General features: G+C 42.3%; 1 protein-coding gene and 1 long non-coding RNA gene across 2 annotated transcripts in view; one reads left to right on the forward strand and one right to left on the reverse strand.

The window, feature by feature from the left end:
- The window catches only part of LOC136628165 (uncharacterized), a 115,496-nt gene extending 103,160 nt beyond the window's left edge, over window positions 1-12,336 (forward strand). The window contains exon 3 of the long non-coding RNA XR_010792858.1: window positions 12,235-12,336. This is a non-coding gene — a long non-coding RNA (uncharacterized lncRNA). The remainder of the gene's footprint in view (window positions 1-12,234) is intronic.
- The window catches only part of GCLC (glutamate-cysteine ligase catalytic subunit), a 34,354-nt gene continuing 15,803 nt past the window's right edge, over window positions 5,048-23,598 (reverse strand). Inside the window, exons 3-16 of the mRNA XM_066603825.1 lie at window positions 17,520-17,702; window positions 17,203-17,316; window positions 15,649-15,707; window positions 15,426-15,562; window positions 15,217-15,291; window positions 13,597-13,713; window positions 13,345-13,483; window positions 10,894-11,006; window positions 10,472-10,564; window positions 9,952-10,056; window positions 7,902-7,983; window positions 7,228-7,331; window positions 7,024-7,144; window positions 5,048-6,388 (exon numbers count right to left, since the gene is read on the reverse strand). Of these exons, the coding sequence (XP_066459922.1) occupies window positions 6,183-6,388; window positions 7,024-7,144; window positions 7,228-7,331; window positions 7,902-7,983; window positions 9,952-10,056; window positions 10,472-10,564; window positions 10,894-11,006; window positions 13,345-13,483; window positions 13,597-13,713; window positions 15,217-15,291; window positions 15,426-15,562; window positions 15,649-15,707; window positions 17,203-17,316; window positions 17,520-17,702 (1,648 nt within the window). The 3' untranslated portion in view covers window positions 5,048-6,182. The remainder of the gene's footprint in view (window positions 6,389-7,023; window positions 7,145-7,227; window positions 7,332-7,901; window positions 7,984-9,951; window positions 10,057-10,471; window positions 10,565-10,893; window positions 11,007-13,344; window positions 13,484-13,596; window positions 13,714-15,216; window positions 15,292-15,425; window positions 15,563-15,648; window positions 15,708-17,202; window positions 17,317-17,519; window positions 17,703-23,598) is intronic.

The following is a 23,598-nucleotide window of genomic DNA, read 5'->3' on the forward strand; positions in this document are numbered from 1 at the left end:
TGCACTGTGACAACCCTTCAGATATTTGTAGACAGCTATTAAGTCTCCTCTCAGCCTTCTTTTTTGCAAGCTAAACATTCCCAGATCCTTTAACCGTTCCTCACAGGACATGATTTGCAGACCGCTCACCATCTTGGTAACTCTTCTCTGAACTTGCTCCAGTTTGTCTGTCTTTTTTTACATTTGGGTTCCCAGAACTGGACACAGTATTCCAGATGAGGTCTGACTAAGGAAGAGTAGAGGGGGATATTTACCTCACGTGATTTAGACTCTATGCTTTTCTTAATACATCTCAGAATTGTGTTTGCCTTTTTGGTTACTGCATAACATTGTTGCCTCATGTCCAGTCTATGATCTATTAGTACGAGGGGCTGCTGATAAGTCTTTGGCTTTGTGTTCTTTTTTTGATTCTATGGTAACGAATGTTACATTACATGAAAGCCTTATGTGTCTAATATATGTTTTCAAAATTTTGTGTATGTAGCTTATGGCAACAGTGATCTAGGCAAGCGGGAAAACAAAATGGTGGAGTCTAAGGTGATATTCACAGCAAACGAGGGCAGAGGAGTGATAAAATTCTTGTTTCTGCAAGGAAAGTGTGCGAAGGATATTCATGGTGATATGTGGCAGACATTGGGGGATCAATGCCCTTCACATTCTACAGTTAAGAACTGGGTTGCCAAATTTAAAACGGGCCACTTCAGCACCAATAATGAGGAATGTCCTGGACCACCAAGAGAGGTTGTTGTTCTGGAGATCGTCGATGCTGTGCACAACCTCATACTGGAGAATCGTCGAATTTCGGCTAAAGGAATAGCAGACCTCATGGGGATTTCTGGTGAACGTGTTTGTGTCATTATCCATGAACATTTGAACATGAAGAAGCTATCTAAAAAGTGGGTCCCCAAATGTTTGACAACAGATCAGAAAAGCATGCGAGTGAAAACTTCCCGGCCCATTTGTCAGTGTTTGCGGACTGATAAGAGCTTCCTGGATCGACTGGTCACTCTGGATGAGACCTGAATTTATTTGTATGACCCTGAAACCAAGGAGCAGTCAAAAGAGTGGAGGCACAGTGGTTCTCCTCACCCAAAGTTGTTCAGGGTACAAAAATCAGCCACTAAGGGGATGGCGTCTGTGTTCTGGGATAAGGAAGGCGTGCTGCTAGTGGACTACCTTCAAAATGGTTCCACCATCAATGCAAGGTATTACATTGAACTTTTGGACCAACTGAAGGCAGCTCTGAAGGCCAAAAGAATCTTGTTCCTGCAAGACAACGCTTTCACTCACACTGCACAAACGACCACGTCAAAACTGGTGGAGCTGGGCTTCCAGCTGGTTGACCACCCACCTTATTCACCCGATCTAGCTCCCTCCGACTATCATCTGTTTCCAAACCTGAAGAAACACCTTAAGGGTACCAAATTTCACACCATTTCTGATGCCATGGCTGCTATGACTGGTTTGAGGCACAACCGAAATCCTTATTTTTGCAAGGCTTACAGAACTTGGAATTCTGATGTAACAAGTGTGTTGACATCAGTGGAGAGTATGTGGAATAAATGTAAAGTTTCATTTTCCTATCTTGTTTCTTTCTGGGTAAAGCCAAAGACTTATCAGCAGCACCTCATATACCCAAGTCTTTTTCACATGTATTCTGTATGTGCTTTTTTTTGTACATTTCCTTGCCCAGATGTAGGACTTTGCATTTCTCCTTGTTAAATACCATTTTTAATTGCCTCCTAATATTCAAGCTTTTCTAGATCTTTTCGAATAGCCCCTCTTCCCTAGTGTTCACCATCCCTCTTAGCTTTGTGTCGTCAGCAAATTTGATCAATTTCCCATCATTCCCTCCTCCAGATCATTTATAACAATGTTGAACAACACTGGGCCTAGGACAGAGCCTTGTGGTACCCCACTTGATACATTCTTCACTTGAATGCGCAGCCATTTACTCTTTGAGTACGATTACTCATACTTTGTCAAATGCTTTACTAAAAGTCAAGATATACTATATCCACTGCATTTCACTGATCAATCCAGTCATGATTGTCATAAAAGGAAATTAGATTCATCTGCTATGACTTGTTTGTTACAACCCCATGCTGCCTCTGTCTGGTTAATTACTCCATTTTTATCCAAGTACTTACATACATGCTGTTTAATAATTTGTTCAAAGATCTTTCCCGGTATAGAAGTCAGGCTCACAGGCCTGAAGTTTCCTGGATCCGCCTACTTCCCTTTTTTGAAGATAGGGACAACACTTTCCCTTTTCAAATCTTCTGAGACTTCTCCTGTTCACCAGGAATTTTCAGGAGATTACAGCGAGTGGTTCAGCAATTACGTTTGCTGCTTCCTTTAGCATCTTAGGATGTAATCCATCCGGACCTTGAGACTTGAATTCATTTAAGCTAGCTAAGTGTTCTCTCACCATCTCTGTTTATAGATAGCATAGGGAAGATCAGTTGATGGTCCATCTACTTTCTGAGAGAAAGCAGATACAAAACAGGAATTTAAAAGTTTGGCCTTCAACATCATTCGTAACCAATTCACCATTTTCTTCTTCAACAACTAAATGCAGAGGATTAGAGGGTACTCACTCAGGAGAGAGGACAATACCCAGCTGAATACTGGGTCCAAACTCCCCCCTCTGGACTTGTAGAGTTTGAGCACATTTTGTTGTTTTTCTAACTGGTTTGTACCCCCACCGCATGATGGGGTTTATTTTCCTCCATATATGCAGCTTTTCACTGATGTGGAGCATATGAGGATTGGAGAAGATCTCCTTAGGAACTTGATATCGTTCCCTGAACATTCTCTATCCCAAGGTGCTGTCCTCATCATCCATCACCACTTTTATCTTGTAAGCATCAGTTCCCAGACAGAGACATAGGTCTTTGCCAGCAGAACGTATGGGCTGCAATGTGTAAACCGCTGCATTGCGCAGACATTGCCGTGGGCATAAAGCCCTTAAAGGGGTTGTCCCGCGATAGCAAGTGGGATTATGCACTTCTGTATGGCCATATTAATGCACTTTGTAATATACATCGTGCATTAAATATGAGCCATACAGACGTTATTCACTTACCTGCTCCGTTGCTGGCGTCCCCGTCGCCATGGTGCCGTCTAATTTCAGCGTCTAATCGCCTGATTAGACGCGCTTGCGCAGATGGGTCTTTTCCCTTCGGCTCGGCAGCAGCGGCGTTCTGGCTCCGCCCCCTTGTACGCATCATTGCGTAGCTCCTGATTGGCTGGAATCGGGACATGTGGTGGGGCGGAGCTACGCGATGCCGCGTACAAGGGGGCGGAGCCAGAACGCCGCTGCTGCCGAGCGGAAGGGAAAAGACCTATCTGCGCAGGCGCGTCTAATCGGGCGATTAGACGCTGAAATTAGACGGCACCATGGCGACGGGGACGCCAGCAACGGAGCAGGTAAGTGAATAACTTCTGTATGGCTCATAATTAATGCACGATGTATATTACAAAGTGCATTAATATGGCCATACAGAAGTGTATAACCCCACTTGCTGCCGCGGGACAACCCCTTTAACAGTACATTTCTGAATCCTCAATAGTAGCCACCTTTAGCTGATGTAACTGCTTTACACAATTGACATTTTTATAATTACATTCAGATATTGTTCATACATTTATTCAACATTGTAAAATAAGTTCTCACAAATGTGCTGCGTTTTATGCATACTGCTGTGCCATTACACCCTGCATCACTGCCCTGCAAAACACAGAAGGAGCTCCACTGATTACAACCAGCACCGAAACATCTCAGTGACTCAGCAGAGATGTCCAGTTGCCGGCTGTAAGCAGTGCAGCTCCTGTGTTTTGTAGGCCTGCTATAGCACACTAAGGCCCCCCTCACACAGGCGTTTTTGTACAGTGTTTTCAGCAGCGTTTTCAGCGCTGTGCTAAACGCTGTACAAGGCTCCCATTTATTTCAATGGGGCTGCTCACACAAGGCTGAAAATGCTGCGTTGAAAAATGCTGTGTTTTGAAAGCGCTGCATGTTCTATACTTGTCAGTTTTCAGCTGTGCGTCTCCCATTGACATGAATGGGCAGAGTTTTCAGCTGTGCTGTAAACACAGCGTTTTTGCAAACGCCCTTTGTTAGAGGCCTTACTCTTGCCCTTTTTTAGATTTTCTTATTCGGGGAGTTTATTCAGCTTTTCTACGAATTAACTGAACCATATGTATACCTGGATTTGCTTGTTGGTGCATTTTGTAACATATTTACTTGTGACAAGCCACAGTGAATTTTAGGTACACAGACATCCCAAAAGTCATAGGATTGCAGTATGTAAATCCTGAAGTGGTGTTACCTCATGTAACAGCTTGCGAACGCCCTCACCTGTAAAAGTAGAGAGGTTCCACATCGGGCAGCAGACTCCGAGCAAAGCAGTATGAGTTATAGGAGTTCAGTCACTGGGCTGGTTCACAGAGCTGTATTTACTACACCTTGGAGCTTTGGAATGTGCCGACTGTCAAGCACCTGGAAATGGTGCCGATAGATACAGGGGTCTGTAACGCTGGTGCCACTTGTGTCTGGCTGGCAGACCATGAAACAGTTGTCAGATAAAACCATCCTCTGTTGTCGAGAGCGTCCTGAGCCCAGTTGTCTTGTGTACATGCTTTCATGTATATACTAGTCCCAAAATCTAGATGGGATAGGTTGTGGGCAACGCACCAAGCTTCTCGCATTCCAATAATGCGCCCCCTCTCAAATTCTATCAACTTGGTGAAATCTCTTTGATTGCATTGTAGAGGCGTGTAGTGGTCAACAAGCTCTACACAAGCAGAAAAGAGGTCACCACACACCAGTAGCCTCAGAGAACCCTGTTCTAGGCCAAGGGTGTAATCCATTTTAGGGCCTCCGGTGACAAGACCATTCATCTAAAAACACGCCACAACTCTATATCTGCCCGAGATGTAACAGCATGCCGAGTTCTGCATCAAAACGACAAACATTTCAATTTGGTATACATTACTCCCCCCCCCCCCCCCCCCATTAAATGTCAAAGAACAAACCAATGCAGTAGGTACCAGTATATATTTTTTGTTTAAATGTACATCAGGATTAAAATAGCGCTATAGAACATTTAACATATCTTCTCCAGATTTTTATAGCACACCCATAAAATCAGGCAAGGTTCATAGGTTCAGCTAGTGGAATGCAAAAAAGAAAGTTTAAACATCATATCTGCTGCAGCCCACTTCATATTTTAGTTATTAAAATAATCTTGGTTTGCATGAACATTCAAATAGAATCCATTCACATATATACAAATGGGTAGAATCCTTGTACAACCAAACAAGTGCAGTATTACAAGCAATAGTTAATTACAAAAATCTCACATAAAAATCAGGCTAACATTTGGTTTGTACATAAAACACTCAAAATTTAAGGCCAGTGAGGTTGTCAGTTGGACATGCTCGGGTCAGTGCTAGCAGTAAATCCTACTGTAGATCAAGACAAGGATCTTGAAGTCAATTTGAATGAACTAGGGTGAACGAGTCCAAGCAGTACTTGGCCTAAAACCGGCAGAGTGTGGGACTGGCTGTTCTTTACCGTGGAAATAAAAGGCTTTGACAAGTCATGGAATGCAGGTCTCCCCGAGGCAAATCCAGTCCACTGGGCAAAATGTGCTTGCTTCAGCACAGAGGCCTTTCAGCTGACTGCTTCTTCATATGGGAACCAAATCAACTTATTCATCAGCTTTATGGTCTGGCAGAATTTTCTTACTTGCCTATGTTTGTGCGTAAAAGACTCTGCTGAGGTCTTGGAGATTAAAAGGGATGTTATCGTATACAGTACATTCCTAATGAAGAATAGAAAGCCAGTAATTTATGACACACAGCTACTGGTACTTTACTGTGTAGAATTAATGAACAGAGCTGTAATCCCAGAGGATACATACAAATTGTAAGTTGATTTCACAGTAACTTGATACAATGTTAAACAAATACATTGTTAGTCAAAAATATTTTACTATTTACATGTAGACTGTATAAAGGTTAATAGGATTCATTTATTACGCTACTACTGCATAAAATAAATTTTCAGTCATGTTTTTTTTTTGTGTGCAGCGTCTGTCTCTTGGTCACCATACCCACAAGATAGTGCTCAACCAATGGATGACACTTCAGGAGCCATTTGTCACATAGTTACATCATAGGGGGGTGTTTTTGTTCCCACTTTGCTTTATCCTAGTTGAAAAGCCCAACAGCTCTGGACAGCTAACCTGTTCATTAGCTATCTGATTGCATCTCACCAACAGATCATAATTAATTTTGTCAGTAATCACACTGTCTTGCTTGTAGTCTCCATGACATGCCACAAATTCTCTCAGCCATCGGGCAGCTGTCATCAGTTCTCCTACAAAACAAGGAAGATTTATTGGAAGATGAACCGAGCTTGGAAACCTACTCCATGCAATGCATCACCCCCCATGAACTGTCTGGGTACAACATTATTTAAAGACTGCGCCTTTCTCTTAGCTCTTCATTTCTTATGCCTGATGAAGGACCCTCTGTGCACCAAAAGCTTGCAAATACAAGTTCCTCAGCTTCATATAATAGGTGATACCAGTTCTTGATTGTATTAAAATCTGCTGTCATGTTAAAGATTGTATAACAAAAGTTTACGGTCCTTTTCGAGCTTCAGCACTATAAATGGACACTATATACGTGAAAGCAGAACATAGGTAACTAATAACTTCTTCAGGCTCATGCACATGGCCATATATTTAGTGCAAAGCACAGCTGCAGATCCTATCACATACAAGCCTTTCCCAAATATAAATATATATATATAATTTTTTTTTGAGGAGGGGTAGGGGGTGGGGAATAATTCCAACCAACAGGATCAAATACAGTTCTTGCCACCAAACAGCAAGCACATGGACTTTACTCTACCTGTTCACACAGGCAGCTGTTGCATAACTACTAACACCCTTACAGTGCAAGATGACGAACATGTACAAAAAGTTAATGTATTCCAGAGAATCTTACCAGATGCCCTCTTCTTGATAAGCTTAAGGTAGTTTAAGATGGTGCAGCGAGTGTCTACATCAACCTCCATATTTTCAAGGTAGGAATTGAGTATTGGGAGTAAACCTGGAAACACCCCATCCTGTAAAGTGGAAGATTAAACCTTAGTATCTGAATGGCTGTTTACATAGTAGACTAATACTATACCTATATGTAAACCATTACCTTGCCATTGATGATTGTATCAATGCTCATCAGGGTGTACTCTTCAGTTTCAGCTTCCGTACCATTAGCAGCTGTACAACAGCCATCAACAGCAACATTACCAGCTATGTGCAAAAAAAGAAACACATGATTCAATAATGCTACAGTAGTTGGCGATAAGCATTTAGACAAGTTGCTTGATCTATTCATGCAAGCACTGAGTGAGATATGCATGCCTTTGGAGGGCAATAACTGTTGAACTATGAAGAGAATCTCTCATCACAGAGGTGAGGTGGCAGGACTAGCCATAGGGCTGCAAGACTGAAGAACTTTATCGTAATTTTAGAAGACTAGGGCGCGCTGCAGCTCTGGCCTAGGACAGTTTGCCAAGTATTACAATAGGAAGTTATGCAAGTAATTTGTTTTGCTTGCCGATTCGCAGACTTGGTTAAATACAGTATTGCAAAATAAAAGCAAATCTAAATAAAAGGAACCAAGTTAAAGAGCCCCTGTAACAAAGCCCATGGAGGGCGCCTACTGTATAGCACCTGGATATTGAAAGTTGCACTTTGCCTTAACCTTACAGCTGAATTTAAAGGTCATGCCACACTTTCTGAAGAGAAGTCTATCACTCAGTCTCCTACAATCAACCTTTCATAACAAGGCAAATTTGATAAACAAATTATAGTATGTACCTTTGCTAATGTCTTTTTTGAAGTAAAACATTCCTTGCCGAACAGCATCTCTTTTTTGGGCCACTTTCATATTTTCATCAACCTGTGGGGAAAAACCATTTAACTATTGTAGTAGGAAAATATGCAACAGGAACCTGTCATGTTGGAACAGCACCATAAACCAAGTTATGCTGCTGTCCCTGTAGGTGACAGTCAGTGGGATGTAAATTTTATCCCCACCCGCTCCATGGTTCACTCCGGTGAAGATCATGCTGGGCATGAAGAAGATGGCTCTTGTATGGCAGAGCTCACGCACATCACCCAGAAGAGTCACATCTTCACTGGTGGACAACATGGGAACTGGGGAGTGGGCAAGTATTACAAATTATATCTCTCCCTCTGACACCCCATTACCTACAGGAACAGCATCTTAACTTAGATTATGGCACAGTTTCTATACGACATCTTCCATATGCAATTTGATTGGCTGGATGAGAAGTCCAGGACAAAAGGAACACATTTTCCATTTCTTCTGAACAGCCAGTCAACCTTATAAATAACAGCTTTTCACAGAAAGATGCGCTGAATTTAAAGAGCTTCCTGTAATATCTAAAGGCCCATTTACACAGGACGAGTTTCGGGCAAACGATGCCTGACACTCATCCCTTTGTCTCCGTGCTCCTGCATGGGAGCTAGCACTGCTGGCTGGTTCACGGAACAGCCAGCAGGGGGGTGGGCAGTGCAGGAGATTTCTCTCCTCTCGCTCCCCTGCCCCTCTCCATTGAGATACACAGCGGCCGTTCACTATGGACTGGCAGCTGTTTAAACTGCACAATAAGCTGATCTTTTATGCTGCATAAAAGATGAGCGATAAAGCTCAGCGTTCAGTTTAAACAGCCGCCGTTCCATAGTGAACGGCCGCTGTGTATCTCAATGGAGAGGGGCGGGGGAGCGAGAGGAGAGAAATCTCCTGCACTGCCCACCCCCCCTGCTGGCTGTTCCGTGAGCCAGCCAGCAGTGCTAGTTCCCATGCAGGAGTGCAGAGACACAGGGTGGAGTGTCAGGCATCATTTGCCCAACACTCGTCCTGTGTAAATGGCCTTAAAGGGGTTGTCCCGCGCCGAAACGGGGTTTTTTTTTTTTCAACCCCCCCCCCGTTCGGCGCGAGACAACCCCGATGCAGGGACATAAAAAAAAAACCGCTCAGCGCTTACCTTAATCCCCGCGCTCCGGTGACTTCTATACTTACCGGCTGAAGATGGCCGCCGGGATCCTCTTCCTCCGTGGACCGCAGCTCTTCTGTGCGGTCCACATTGCCGATTCCAGCCTCCTGATTGGCTGGAATCGGCACGTGACGGGGCGGAGCTACACGGAGCCCCATTGAAGAAAGCAGAAGACCCGGACTGCGCAAGCGCGTCTAATTTGGCCATTCGACCATTTTAGACGGCGAAAATTAGGCGGGCTCCATGGAGACGAGGACGCCAGCAGCGGAGCAGGTAAGTGAAAAACTTTTTATAACTTCTGTATGGCTCATAATTAATGCACAATGTACATTACAAAGTGCATTATTATGGCCATACAGAAGTGTATAGACCCACTTGCTGCCGCGGGACAACCCCTTTAAATTTTACAGATTTTTAGCTTCTGATATGATATAATCTACATTTTGAGCTGAAATTTGAGCTACAGAAATAACCTTTAGGCCTCTTTCACACAGGCTACAAAATCATCACTACAATGTGAAGATCATAGTTTCCAATAGATTCTTTCACATGAGCGAGGTTTTGTACCCTGAAAGAACCCATTAGGCTTCACATACATGTGTTTTGCAGCGAGATCTTGTAGCCCATGTGAAAGAGGCTTTAAACAGAGGTTTCATATCTCCAAGTTGACCAGAAGCCATTGGTTTCTAAACTGAAATTACGAGCCAAATAAAAATTTTACCTGCCAAAAAGATAAAATTACTACTAGAAGAAAAAAAAGGTTTTCTAGCTTTTTTATGTCAGAAAATGGTCACAGATGGCTTTGTTAAACTACCCCCTTGATCTCCACCCAGTTTCATGTTACTTACCTTTGACAATGGAATTAGAAAATCCAACTTGTATGAAAGAATTACTCTAGTCAGTAAAACCACAAAGACTACATATGCAGAGTTCTCAAAGTCTGTTAACTGAACCTGGAGAGAAGAAAAAAGAAAAAAATATATACATTATGCAAAAAGTGCAGCTATGACGAAGAGAGAGAAGACAGTCTAGACAACTATTGTTCAGATAGTCTGTTTGCCTTTATGTAGAGTGATAGTTCTATAGTGGTTTGCATGGAGATACCCTCTATGAATGATATCTTGGCAAATTAGTTCACAAGTCATTCAAATACGAATGACTTTACAGAAGACGATGTTTGACCAACCAGTGACTAATTTGCTAAGGTTGCTAGTAGTTTTATTTCAGCTCATCAGTGGCCATGTTTGCACTGAAAAACTATTTCAATTCGATATCCCGAGCGATCACGTAACCAACAGTTATCCAACATCTTGTATAAAAAGGGTACATTTAGCAGTTAAATGCGCTACTTCTGGAACACAAACTGACCTCCATAGGACGAAACTCTACTCTCCAACCTATGTCAGAGTTGGGTGGAGGTGGCTTAAACCTCATCGTCTGCCAGTTAGTTGACTGAATATTCTGCAAATCAAAAAAAAAAGTGCAGGATAAGACAATGAAATAGACTCCATACTATGCAGATTATGATCAACAGTAGTGTACGTGAAGCAGATTCTGTCATTTAGCAAGCATCACCCCAATTCCATGATGTGCCTTTTGTGAGTTTCCATCAGATTACAAGCATATGTACTAAGATCCCTATGGTTGTCTGGGATTACACAGCTTTTTCTCTGAAACATTTGTTACATTAAATCGTAAGACTTACTAAACAAAAGTAATTGGGAAAGTATTCTATACAAGGGGGTACTAGCATATTCAATATCCCTCCCCCCCATCCTCTACTACCATACCTCAAAATGGTCCGATTCATTGGCATCATCCAGATGTATTTTCTCTTCAAACAATGTCAGAGGATCTCTGATAAACAGATGTGCGATGTGTTGAGCCAAGAGATGGTCAATTCCTGTTTCACAAAAAAAGTACAGTTGTACTGAAATGAACTCAATAATACTTAATAGCCACCCTGCCTTCGCTTTAAAAACTGGAAGAATATTTGTCCTTAGAGGTTGACCTCCACCAATCACGAAGGTGGGGTCTTGAATCTCCCTGTGTGAAGTCACAGGCATGCATTGCTACTATTCACCTCTATGGGACAGCCAGAGATGGCACAAAGCTCCATTGGGGAGCTCAGGACCCTTGTTCTCCTGATTGGTAAGTGTTTCAGCATTTAGGTGCCAAGTGTCAGATCAGTGGCATCTGCTCTGTGGACAGACGATAAAATCGCTGTGGTAGGCTAACACCTACTGCTTTTATTACTAAATTCACTCAAAGTTAATTTTGAGACTGCATGTAAACATCACCCCCGCCCTCCGCCACCAGATGGACTTATTCACAAGACTGTTGCAGTGTTGTGTCTGCGAATTTTGAAAAAAGAAAAAAAAGTTGATCCTGCACATATGCTGTCCACAAACTCTTAATCTCATTCATGAAAATGGACAATAGAAAATTAATTTTTATTTTTTTATTCCCACATGGACCATTGGTCGATCTACATGAAAGGATGGCCATTGAAAAAAAACCTGAAATCATTAAAAAAAAAAAAAAAAAAAAAAAAACTAAAATACACTAAAATAATGTGGTTGCATAAATGTGAGCACCTTCATATTTGGGGAGGTTATTGTGTTCAGAATTAGCCAATCACATTTAAGCCCCTGTTAAACAGTAGTCAGTACTCTGCTGTCATTATTTACAGTGATTCTGATTTACCCCTTATTAAGCTCCGCTATTCCAGTCTCAAAGTGTAGATCCGCGCCACCATACAGGGATCCGAAATAGAGAAATAAGGGGATTTTTACTCACCTGGTGCAAAGCGGGATTCCCACCTCAGGGAGAAAAACCCGCTTGCACCAATGATCCCCGGTCACCTGTAGAACTATAGATGTTCTTCTTAATGCAAGGTCCCCAAAAATCCTCATAAGAGGAGATGCAGCAGTAGAAAAAACCCCAGTGGGTGTTGTACCACACAAATGGGGAAAGAAACAGATATAACTCAGTAAAAAATTCCTCCTGCGCTCTTAATCGGGGTTTTTTGCAAAAAAACCCCGATTAAGAGCGCAGGAGGAATTTTTTACTGAGTTATATCCGCTATTCCAGTAGGATTTTCCTGACATTTTCTCATTTTCATTTTTCAGCAGAAGCCGTAAAGAGCTTACAACACATCCATGGGATCCGATTGTTGAAAGGTTTTAGTCAGGAGAAGGCTACCAAAAAGTTTAAGGCATTACATATACCATGGAAGATGGTCATCAAGAAGTGGATTAAATTTGGCCCAACAGTGATATTAGCAAGAACTGGACGTCCCTCAAATATTGATAAAAAGACCAGAAGAAAATTGGTCCGGGAGGCTGCAAAGAGGCCTACAACAACATTAAAGGAGCTGCAGGAATTTCTGGCATTACTGGTTGTGTAGTGCATGTGACAACCATATCTCATGTCAATCATATGTCTGGACTGTAGGGGGAAGGGGGCAAGATGGAAGCCTTTTCTAACAGAGAAAAACATCCAAGACCAGCTAGGTTTTGCCAAAACCAACAGCAAGTTTGCCAAATGTGGGAGAAAGGGTTATGGTCTGATGACACCAAGGCGTAATTCCAAAAGGTATGTTTGGTGCAAAACCAACAGTGCATCACCAAAAGAACACCATAACCACAGTGAAGCAGCATTATCATTTGGGTCAGTTTTTCTGCTTCTTGAACTGGGGCGAATTAGGAACAGTTCCAGATATCAGTCTCTGCTAAAAAGCTGACAATGAATTTCACTTTTCAGCATGACAGTGACCCAAAGCATGCCACCAAATCAACAAAAGAATGGCTTTGCCAGAAGGGGAAGAACAAAAAAAAAAAAAAAGTTTTGGAATATCCTTGACAGAGGCCAGACCCAAATCCCATTGAAGATCTGTGGGTTGACCTACAAAGGGCTATACACATGAGATGCCTTTGCATCTCAACATCTGCCATGCTAATACACACTCACACAAAAAGGCTGCTGATGTACCACTTGACTTCAGGACAACATTCAAAGTACTACTTTTAGGGTGTACATCCTTATGCAACTGCATTTTATTTATTTTTTGCAGTAGAAATATACAGATGATAATGGGCACCATTGGAGGTGGAAATAGAAGAAAAAAATCCAAACATAAATCATTTCAGAGATTACACGGCAAAAACATGGCATTACAACAGGGGTGTGTAGACTATGTCCACTGTAGGTTACCATCTTTATGACGCTGAAAATCTTACCTTCTCTTGTTAGCTGGCTATAGATATCTTTATCTATAGTCAAATCAATGTCATTGTACTTCTCACCACAGGTAGACAGGTAACTGTCTATAGAGTCATAACGAGATTTACTGATCAGATATTTGTTATTCTTCAGAGGCTACAGAAGACAAAACAAAATGCATCAGTTCTAATTTAGCCATAAATAGAGTAAATAGTTTAAGTTCTAAGAGCAGAGAAGCAAATCAGAAACCAAATAGTAATATTACATACCTCCAGGCCCCTTTCTTCTTTAGTGCGATCATCTACAGAGGCAGATATCACTCCCCACCGACAGTCTATATCAGATACGTAGCCTCTGTAAAATGGTGCGGCAGCGCTTAAAGCCATCTGCAAATGAAATTCCATTTATTCATGAGGTTACAAAACAAGAAAAGCACGCAAGCAGGTCCCATTGATTTCATACATAATGAATACACATGCATCATGCATACTCATTGAGTATTTGCACAATCACATTTGTCTGAATTACGACCCAGAGTAGGACATGCTGCGATTTTCTCATGTAAGTGAATATACATGAGAAAAACAGAGGTCTGAATACCCCAATGCAAATCAGTGGTGTTTCTGCACTGCTTGTTACACATGTAAAAAATAGGCAAAAGTTGGCTTGTTGCTTAGCCACTTCAAAAACTATAGTTCTAGCTCTAGGCCATCTTAGAACTATGGCCCATCATACCATTATGCTTTTCAAGTTTACAAAGTCCATGATCAGATTTCACCTCGTGATATCAGGGAAATGAAGAAAAAATTAATTCACAAGAAGTTACTTCTTCATTGATTCAGATCTTTATTTTACATGTAGTTCTAAAATGGTTCTTTTCTTCCGGGCTCTAAACTTCATGAACTTTCCTACCATCCCTCATCCAAGCCACTTTTCCACCAGCTACAATCTTGTTTCCCCACCACTATTGATCTGCACAGTCCCCTGCTCTTCTTCAAGACCAAGCCTCAGCTTTTGACACAACCAACCACTCCCTGCTGTTACAAGTTCTCTAATCCCTTGGCATCACAGACGGGATCCTCTCCAAGATCTCCTTATACATCAATGGAAACATTAAAAGGTCAGTCCAGATGTGGATTTCACCCTACTGCATTAAAACGGGTGAAATCTATAGCATGTGCCGATTCCTTTTGCACAAGTTCTCCAGTATGTATGGATGCTGCTTTAAACCCCCATCATGTGATATTGTACTATATGAAGAGCAAAATCGATCCTACAAAATCTGAACAGCAGATCTGGCACATCTGGATCTACCCTCAGTGTCCTCCACCTCTTACCCTCCATTAATGACCAGGTCATCGATGTATGGCGGGTTACAAGAAATACTCCCTGGCAGTATCGTATATAATTTCCATATACGAGAGAGGGAATATGGCATCAGAAAATGACATTTGTAAGTCTATTACAGCTAAGTATAGAAATCCTGCCTTTTTAACTCATTAGATAGTGCAGTCAATAATAACCATGGCATACAAGTATTTGGCGTGAGAGTTACCCATCATCCCATTGGCTCCCAGGTCTGTCATCTTTGTACACCTATTAGGTAATGCCACCAACTATTTACCCAATAGGATGCCTGTGAGCATTACCCTGACAGGCATAATACACTACAATACATATTAAACATTTTATATTATGTACGTTGTAAGGGGGTGGACACACACACACACACACACACACACACACAAAAACACTATAGCTCTTGGAAGGCAGAGATGAAAAGTCAGTGTTGCAGCTAGTTTTACCATTTAGTACAAAAGGGGTATTAAAAGGATGAAGGAAGTTCAATTCTAAAAACAAGATGAAATAAGTAAAATACACACACTTACCACAATTGGGCATATTGTCGCTAGCTGGTCATAAAGATACCTGGCTTCTGAAATGCTGCAAGCTTGGAAAGTTACCTAATGCAAGAAACAAAGAAAAAATATAAGGAGGGCACGTATACATAATATATCGCCAGCTCCTGCTATTACTGTTTGAAGAACTAGGAAACAAAGTTAAAAATGCTTCTATGACCACGCCCGCTGTGGCATACCTGGAGGCAGCAGTTGCCCATCCCAAAGCCCATGGCATCCATGTAAATATGATCTGGCAATGCTGCTTTTGCTTCGGCACCAGGATCATTTGCAAATCTTTCAATAAATGGAGTGGGAGTATTTCTGTCTTTAAAAACTGTGTGAACAAAACAAAAAAAGGCACTGTAAGCGATTATCAGATAAATAAACAAAACCACAATGAAAAAGGAAAAGTAAACCCACTCGGAACATTAATGGCCACTTTTTCACCACGCCGATGTCGAATATTTCTGGTTAAAGTACTGTGGAAAACAGAAAAGCAAAAGCGTGAGACTTTAATTGTAAGAGCAAAGACAACTACTGTAGTACAGTGACTTGTAAGGGTACCATTACACGGTCTGACCGTCACCTGACTAAGTGGCCAAAAAAGTAATTAAAGAACACATTATGGACAACTGTCATTCTGTGTAAACACTTTACTAGGGAGGGCAAGTGAGCAAGAGTAGCTTCCTTTGTCTTGCTTGGTTTTCAGCTCACCTAAAAGCCAAGCGACTGTCGAAAACCCATTTACTCTGAGTGGAGGCGGGCGCTGAAGAAGAATCTGATGCACTCTGCCTCCATTCAGTCAGCGATTATTGTTAGTGTGAGAGCACAGGCACAATAATCATTGGGATGGCTACCAAGTACAGTCGTCCCATGTAAAACTACTGTTCAACATGAACTAAGAAGGTCAGGCTACGTTCACACCTGTATTTTGACTTTGTCATAGTTCCATCCCTCTGTTCTGTTGGAGCAGAGAAACAGAATGGTAAAAATAAAAAAATAAAAAATCAGAATGAACTTTTTCCCCCATTGATTCAAATGATTTAAAGGAAAAAAAAAAAAAGAATGCTTCCAGTTAGTTTCTGCTCTATCATATGTGGATTTATTATTTTTTTACTGGAACATATAGCACTGCAGAAAGTCTATTTGTTTTGGTAAAAAAGGAAGCATGACAAAAACTTTAAAAAAAAACCAAAAAAAACCCCACAAATTAAAATAAATTGGGGGGGTGGGTTGGGACAACCAGAACAGAGACGGAAGTGTGACAAAGTCAAAACGCAGTTGTGACTGTAGCCTTAAAGGGGTTGTCCCACGAAAGCAAGTGGGGTTAAGCACTTCTGTATGGCCATATTAATGCACTTTGTAATAAACATCGTGCATTAAATATTGGCCATACAGAAGTTATACACTTACCCCCTCCGGTGTTGGCGTCCCCGTCTCCATGGTGCCGACCGAAGCCTTCTTCTCCTTCCATTAGACGCGCTTGCGCAGTCTGATCTTCTGTTGAATGGGGCCGCTCCGGCGTACCTGTGCGGCGCGAGCACGCCAGAGTGGCCCCATTCAACAGAACAGAAGAGCAGACTGCGCAAGCGCGTCTAATGGAAGTAGAAGAAGGCTTCGGTCAGCGCCATGGACGCCAACACCGGAGGGGATAAGTGTATAACTTCTGTATGGCCAATATTTAATGCATGATGTATATTACAAAGTGCATTAATATGGCCATACAGAAGTGTATAACCCCACTTGCTTTCGTGGGACAACCCCTTTAAGGTTATTATTTCTTCCAGCCTTCACAGAATACTAGAAATTGAGAATTGTTTATTCTTGGTGCTGGGAACAGACAATTTGTTTTCATATAGGGTAGTAACCAACACCCGGATCAAAACACTTTGTATACATTTGTACTGCTGAGTGATATTAGACTATAGTCCTATTAACTCTTAGATCTAGTAGATTATTCAACCTAAACAGTACCTAAACCGAGGATGTTTGTTAATCGCTTCATCTGGAAAGAAGAGAGATTTGGAAGCTCCTTGTTCCACTGGAGTTGGTGGAAATTCTGGCAACGTGAATCCAGGACATCCCAGTCTAAAAAGACACAAATGCTAGAAGGCTTAGCATCACATCAGCAGCTCTAGGAGGCAGCCATGGGTTTAGCAGGTGAACCATTACTGTACTTGCAGAATAAAGCAAATAGCACTGCACTATAAAGCTAACAGTTTTTCAAGAACTCAGAAATGCAGAAATCTGACAACCATTTTCTTCTAACACATCACTACACCAAATTTTACCTTGGAAAGGAAGTGATTGTGCAAATTGAAACATTGTCGAGAAGCAATGACGAGGCTTCCTGGCGGCGTTTCCTCATATTATCTTCCACGGTATTAAACTCTGCCATTGTTCCACCATAGGGCTGTCCAGGAGTTCCCTCAATCATATAGCTGCCATACTCTGGTCTCCAAAGCGTAGGGTGGCTAAATGACATACACAGCAACCAGTTAATATTTTCCTACTGCTAATAAACAATGGACATGAACACAATTTTTTGCTATTGATGACTAGTAGAGATGAGCGAACGTACTCGGTAAGGGCGATTTCGCAATCGAGCACCGCGATTTTCGAGTACTTCACTACTCGGGTGAAAAGTACTCTGGTGCGCTGTGGGTGAGCGGGGCATTGCAGGGGGGAGCGGGAGAGGGCTCCCCCCTGTTCCCCGCTGCTACCCCCCACTGCCCTCCGCAACCCCCCGCCCCACAGTGCACCCGAGTACTTTTCACCCGAGTAGTGAAGTACTCGAAAATCGCGGTGCTCAATTGCGAAATCGCCCTTACCGAGTACGTTCGCTCATCTCTAATGACTAGTCTATTTAACGGAAAAAAAAACAAGAACCCAGATTCTCTTAAGATGATATATCTCACCAGGTTCATGCTGCCTGAACCGCAGGACATGCCTGTACATTCTGGGCATGTGTCCTACTCGGAGATGTTGCAGAGTTCCAGACTGAACATCCAGAAGAATATGTGGCACTCACCAGTACTTGAAACATTTGTGGTTACTTTATTCTATTGCTTAGGCGCAGCAGGTGATGCTGTTCACACTGTTGGTTTCTACTAAGTAAAAGGAATCAAGTAACCGCAAAGCTTTAAGTACTGGCGAGTGCTGCAAATTACTTTTCTGGACGGGTTGTAAGCTCTGAGGTTTGCAGAGCACCAGAATCTACAAACCTCAAGGGGCCAAGATATTGAGGCAGTGCCATTACTTCTGTGATCTCAGTTCTGACCAGCTCAGATGTATTGGGGTGGCAGATGCATTTTCTAATTCACACAAGCTCTTTAGAGGGGCTGGTGATCACACAGTTCTAATAGAGGAGATCATAGCTCATCCTCCTGACTGTAGGCTTATGGTTTGTATCTTATTTAAGTGCACATAAAAAGTTAATAAAAATTTAAAACAGTCCTCCATGCATGCAAAAATTGTATAATCTTAGCTAATGCATCATGGGATTGATTGAATGTAAAAGAAAACTTCATCTTTTCATCATGTTTTCATCTTATACAGTTTGTATAAGGTAGGGCTCACACAAGCACGAGTTTACGGCGCGATACGCCATAATTTGCAGGCAAATGCATCGCCTTATGCATTTTCGCTCACATGTGTGTGTATGCATTTTCAAATGCGCAAGCGCAAAAGAAAGAATGCAATATGTTTTGCCTCATATTAGGGTTCATTTAAACAGGCATAGGAGTACAACGCTGCGAGTCACTGTGTTGTACTCCTCACTGCCCATTCGCTCTGCCGGCAGAGTGCATGTACAGGCTGCGATTGGCACTGCACATGCCTGGGATTCTGACATCCCGGACATGCGCGGTATGACTTTTTCAAATCCCCTGCTTTGTGTAGCGCAGGGCTGCATATTAAACGCTGTCCATTCAAAGGCATTTCAATACGGGAGAAACCGAGCACGCAGCGACTTATTTCTCCTGCGTTTTATACGGATGTCTCCTCGCAGTTCCAATGCAGATGTGAATGGAAGAATAAAAAGTCATTAGACCTGCATTGCCTCCATTCACCGCATGCTACGCTGGGAAATACATGTGTGTAATATGCCCATGTGAATGAGCCCTTCCGCACAAGATAGTGTGCGAGATATGATCTCACGCAGGGTTTTACGCATACAGCCATGCGAGTCCGGCCTATGGAATTTACTTCAGTATGCATCTGATTGGCAAATTTGACTTCCATACAATTTTTGCTTAGCATCACTTTGATATAAAGTTGCCTGAGGGTGGAGGTGTGCAAGACTTGTAGAAACAATGCCGTATATTCTCAATGAAATTTAGATGTTAAACTAGTAGCGAAGAGCAGAAGTTCTTGTTTATATGCATGATTGTGGTGTATATGAACACTGCACACTGTGATCTACTTTTATATCCATCTTAGAGGTTTTTTTTTTATTTCTAGGCTCTGTCTTTGGAACAGAGGAAAAAAAAAAAGTTAAACAGAATAAACGCATCCCCCCACCACACCATAAAAAAACTGGATTTCTGAGGATTTTTTTTGCTAGCTGGATTGATGGCTAACTTAAAATCTCTCCACTTACTTTATTTTTTTAACCACCATTTTTAGTTTCCAGGAAGGAAGGGGGGGGCTTGATAATGTGATCATTCAATTGCTAGGATAGTACACTGCAGCAGTCCATTCTACTAGGCCTATATCACCACTCTATTAGACCCTGCTGCCCTCAGTGTCTAATAGGCCGAGTTACATGTCAGACATGGAGGCTTTAGGGTGTTTCACACAAGTGAGAAAATCGTGCGAATTCCGCCTGATGTGAGTGTAAGTAAAAAAGCCGATTATGAAACCAATGATTTACAATGGTTTCATTCCCATCTGTGATGTTTTCACTCATGCGATGAGAAAAGAAAAAAAAAAAAATATCGCAGTAACAAAGATGCGATTTTGCCGCAAATTTCTCGCAGCAAAATAGCGATCGCCTGTGTGAAACTACTCTTAGTCAGAATTCTGGCTGCCATGGGAACTCGTTAGTACCTTGCATTCGCACTGCTACAGTTGCTATTGGTTGTGGCATGTAAGGGATTAAACTGGCAGGATCTGAGGTTTCTCCATTCCTAGCTGTTAGAGCAGGAGCCTGGCTGTCAGTCCGCAAAGCCACTTAAAAAGATCCATTTGCAGGTTTAAAGCCCATATGTGATCACTGTAAAAATGTGTATACCTAACTAAACGGATTTTTCAATGCTGAAATCAGTGTAGAGAAAAATCAAGAAGGGTTCCATTCAGGCCTCCTTCACACAGCCGGGTCGGATGCCGCAGCAGAGTTGGACCCGATGGGTGTCCCCAGCATACCTGTCCAGGGTGTTTTTGTGCTGCAAGCGCCATACAGATAACGCTGCGTCGTCGCTATGGCGATGATGCGGCTCCCACGACCATTCTGCAATGAGGACTGTGGAATAGCCGCGGGACTTGCTCATGGGCAGGAAGTTGCGTATTGTCATAGCATGCTATGTGCTGGATTTGCTGCGGAATATAGAGATAGCCTCCCACTTTGGAGTTCGCTATTCAAATTCGCCCCGTGTGCAGATGGCATTAATGTCAGTTCCTCTGTTCCAAAAACAGAGAACTGGAAAGCCCCAGAGACATAACGCAGAAATGGGGCCTAAGGACTCCTGCACAAGGGTGTAAACTCCGCAGAAGGGTTTCCCACAGAATTTACGCCCGTGCCCACTGCCATAGGATTGCATTATGCAATCCTATCCACACAGCCGCGATTCGTCCGCTTGAAAACATGCGCAGAAAACAAATCTCGGCATGTCCTATTTCTGTGCAGGTCTCGCAGATGCCCGCACAGAAATGTCAGTGGTGACGCGCCGGCTGAGCAGCAGCCGGCGCATCACAGAGCAGAGGAGCCGCCAGGAGTGGGTGAGTCACAGGGCTGTGCAGGGGCACGGGTCCGCATCCTGCTGCGAGAATAAACTTTTACAGTAGAGAGACCATTCCTGCAGCCCTTTACCTCCTCCCTGCTGATGTAAGCTGCAGGAGCACACAGGCAGTTTACTTGTAACCGTTTCCCTCTACAGACATTGTTGGCAGGGTATTCACCAGTTGAAAAGAAATGTGTCTCAGAGAATAAACAATTCTATAGATTACATGTGTTAGGAATTTTTGGTCACAACATATATTAACCCCTTAAGAACATGGCCTATTTTGGGGATAAGGGTGCAACGATTTTTGGGGGATTTTCATCTCCACTTTTCAAAAGCCATAACTTTATTTTTTGTTGACACGGCTATTTAAGTGCTTGTTTTTTGCGTGGCAAACTGTAGTTTTTATTGGTGCCATTTTTTAATACATAGACTATATTGTAAAATTATTTATGATAGGAGGGAGATAAAATACACATTACATCCCCCTTTTTTTTCAATCATGCAGCATAAATAGCGATACATTTTTTTCTGTGGGCCAGTATGATAATACCAAAATCCGTATTTTGTTAGGTTTTTCTACTTTTCTGCATAAAAAAAACCCTTTTTTGGAAATTAGTTTTTTCTAAATCTCTGCATTCAAAGTCCTCTAGTTTGTTTCATAGACGGAGCTCTGTAAGGGGCTTGTGTTTTGCATTATGAGCTGCAAGCTAAAACCCTGCATTTTCACACTGAAACAGTGCACAATACTAGTCAGTCACTACTTGATCTGTAGAGAAAGTTTGCAGCAGTCATCTTACCATCATCACAGGCAGGATTACACCGACAGGTAACATCTACATGTAGATAACACAGGCTCCACCATTCACAATAGGTGATCAGCTGAGATGATCTACTCCCCCTCTCTGCACCGGTCACAGAACATGTCTAGCAGTCTCCTAGACAAGTCAGTGGGTCCCCTGTTGTCCATTGTGTGACTAACCAAAGAGACTGAAGTAAAGCATTTCTCTAAATGCTGTTAAAATGTAGCTCCGGAAAGATGGCCGCCCCCATAGTCATGTGTAAAAGAGGACAGAATGAATTTTTTTTTTTTTTTTAACAAAATCGGAAAATAAAAACAGATTTAATAGAGGAAAAAAAAAAGTGATCCCGCCCATCTGAAGACCTGGGATTAGAAGAGCCTCAGCACTGATACAAGGGGTCTGTGCCCTGTCAATCTCCTAGGAGAGGAAGAAGGTGCGGCAAGAGTAATGTGACCCAGCAGGCTTGTAGGAACAAGGAGCAGACTCCTGCATGACAACGTCCTGTCAGCGCACGTCTTCAGTACAAATGGCTGAGCTTTGAAGGGTAAGAGGCGCCGTGCACATTACACAATAGGCTGCTGAATAAACAATCATTTCATAAACCGCTCATTATGCAGTCACACATTTTAGTCTATATTGTCCAACTAAAAATTAAATCATGATGGACTTCTTTAGAGAAGACAGTGGCAGCCTGTTAAAGGACTGTTCACTATGTTACCAGATGAACAATGTTTGGGCTGAAGTCATTCATTTTCATCAGCTTTAGTCTAATGTGTATGATGGGCGCCTAAAGACTCCAGAAAGGCGCTGTAGAGGACCGTCCAGAGGTGCGCACCCCAGCAACTGGCAGAGGATTGGGGGTTTGTCCGACAGCAGCTCAGCTACATACATGAGCTTTCAGCTCAGCCAAACATTGGGGTGTTTAGAGAGTTATGTCCCAGCCAGACATCTCCTTGGGAACAAAAGGATTGGATGCTGAAGTTCAAATGGGAAAGAAGAGTCACCAATGAGAATGTCAAGGGAAAGAAGAGTCGCCCGTATACAGTCAAAACAAGCTACAGCTCTTGAATGCAGGGATAGGGAGGTGGGGTGTGGAGGAAGGGGTGGGCAGAAAAAAAAAAGCCAATTTGCAGGCTTTTTCTTGAGGGTTAATAGTCAGCCATATGACATTGTAACCCTCGCCTGGTGACTTTCTCAGTGTGTCACTATTGCCATTTACCATTCATGATCCCTTGAGGCAGATTTATGAAACAATCTAAAAGAAAAACTGTATTGCCCAAGGCCTTTATTTTTCATGGGCGCCATGAGGAATGAATACAGTGTTGCGATTGGTTGTTATGGGCAGCAAAAGGTTTTCCTTTAACATTTTCATAAATCTCCATGTGTTTCTAACTAGCTGCACATGTGGGGGATATCGTATGACTGGAATGCATTTTTTTTCCCCAAAACCTTATTTAGAGCTTTTGTAAATATTTTTTTCATTACAATTCATAAAAAAAAAAAAATAAAGTACACCCTGGAACAATACAATCATATTTTTCAAAAACTTTGCATTTACGGAAATGACTCACATTGTCCCATTGGGAAATAAAATTTTAAACATATTGATCTCTTGTACCATTTCCTTA

Source organism: Eleutherodactylus coqui, chromosome 1, assembly GCF_035609145.1.
Source record: "Eleutherodactylus coqui strain aEleCoq1 chromosome 1, aEleCoq1.hap1, whole genome shotgun sequence".
NCBI classification, from domain to species: Eukaryota; Metazoa; Chordata; class Amphibia; order Anura; family Eleutherodactylidae; genus Eleutherodactylus; species Eleutherodactylus coqui.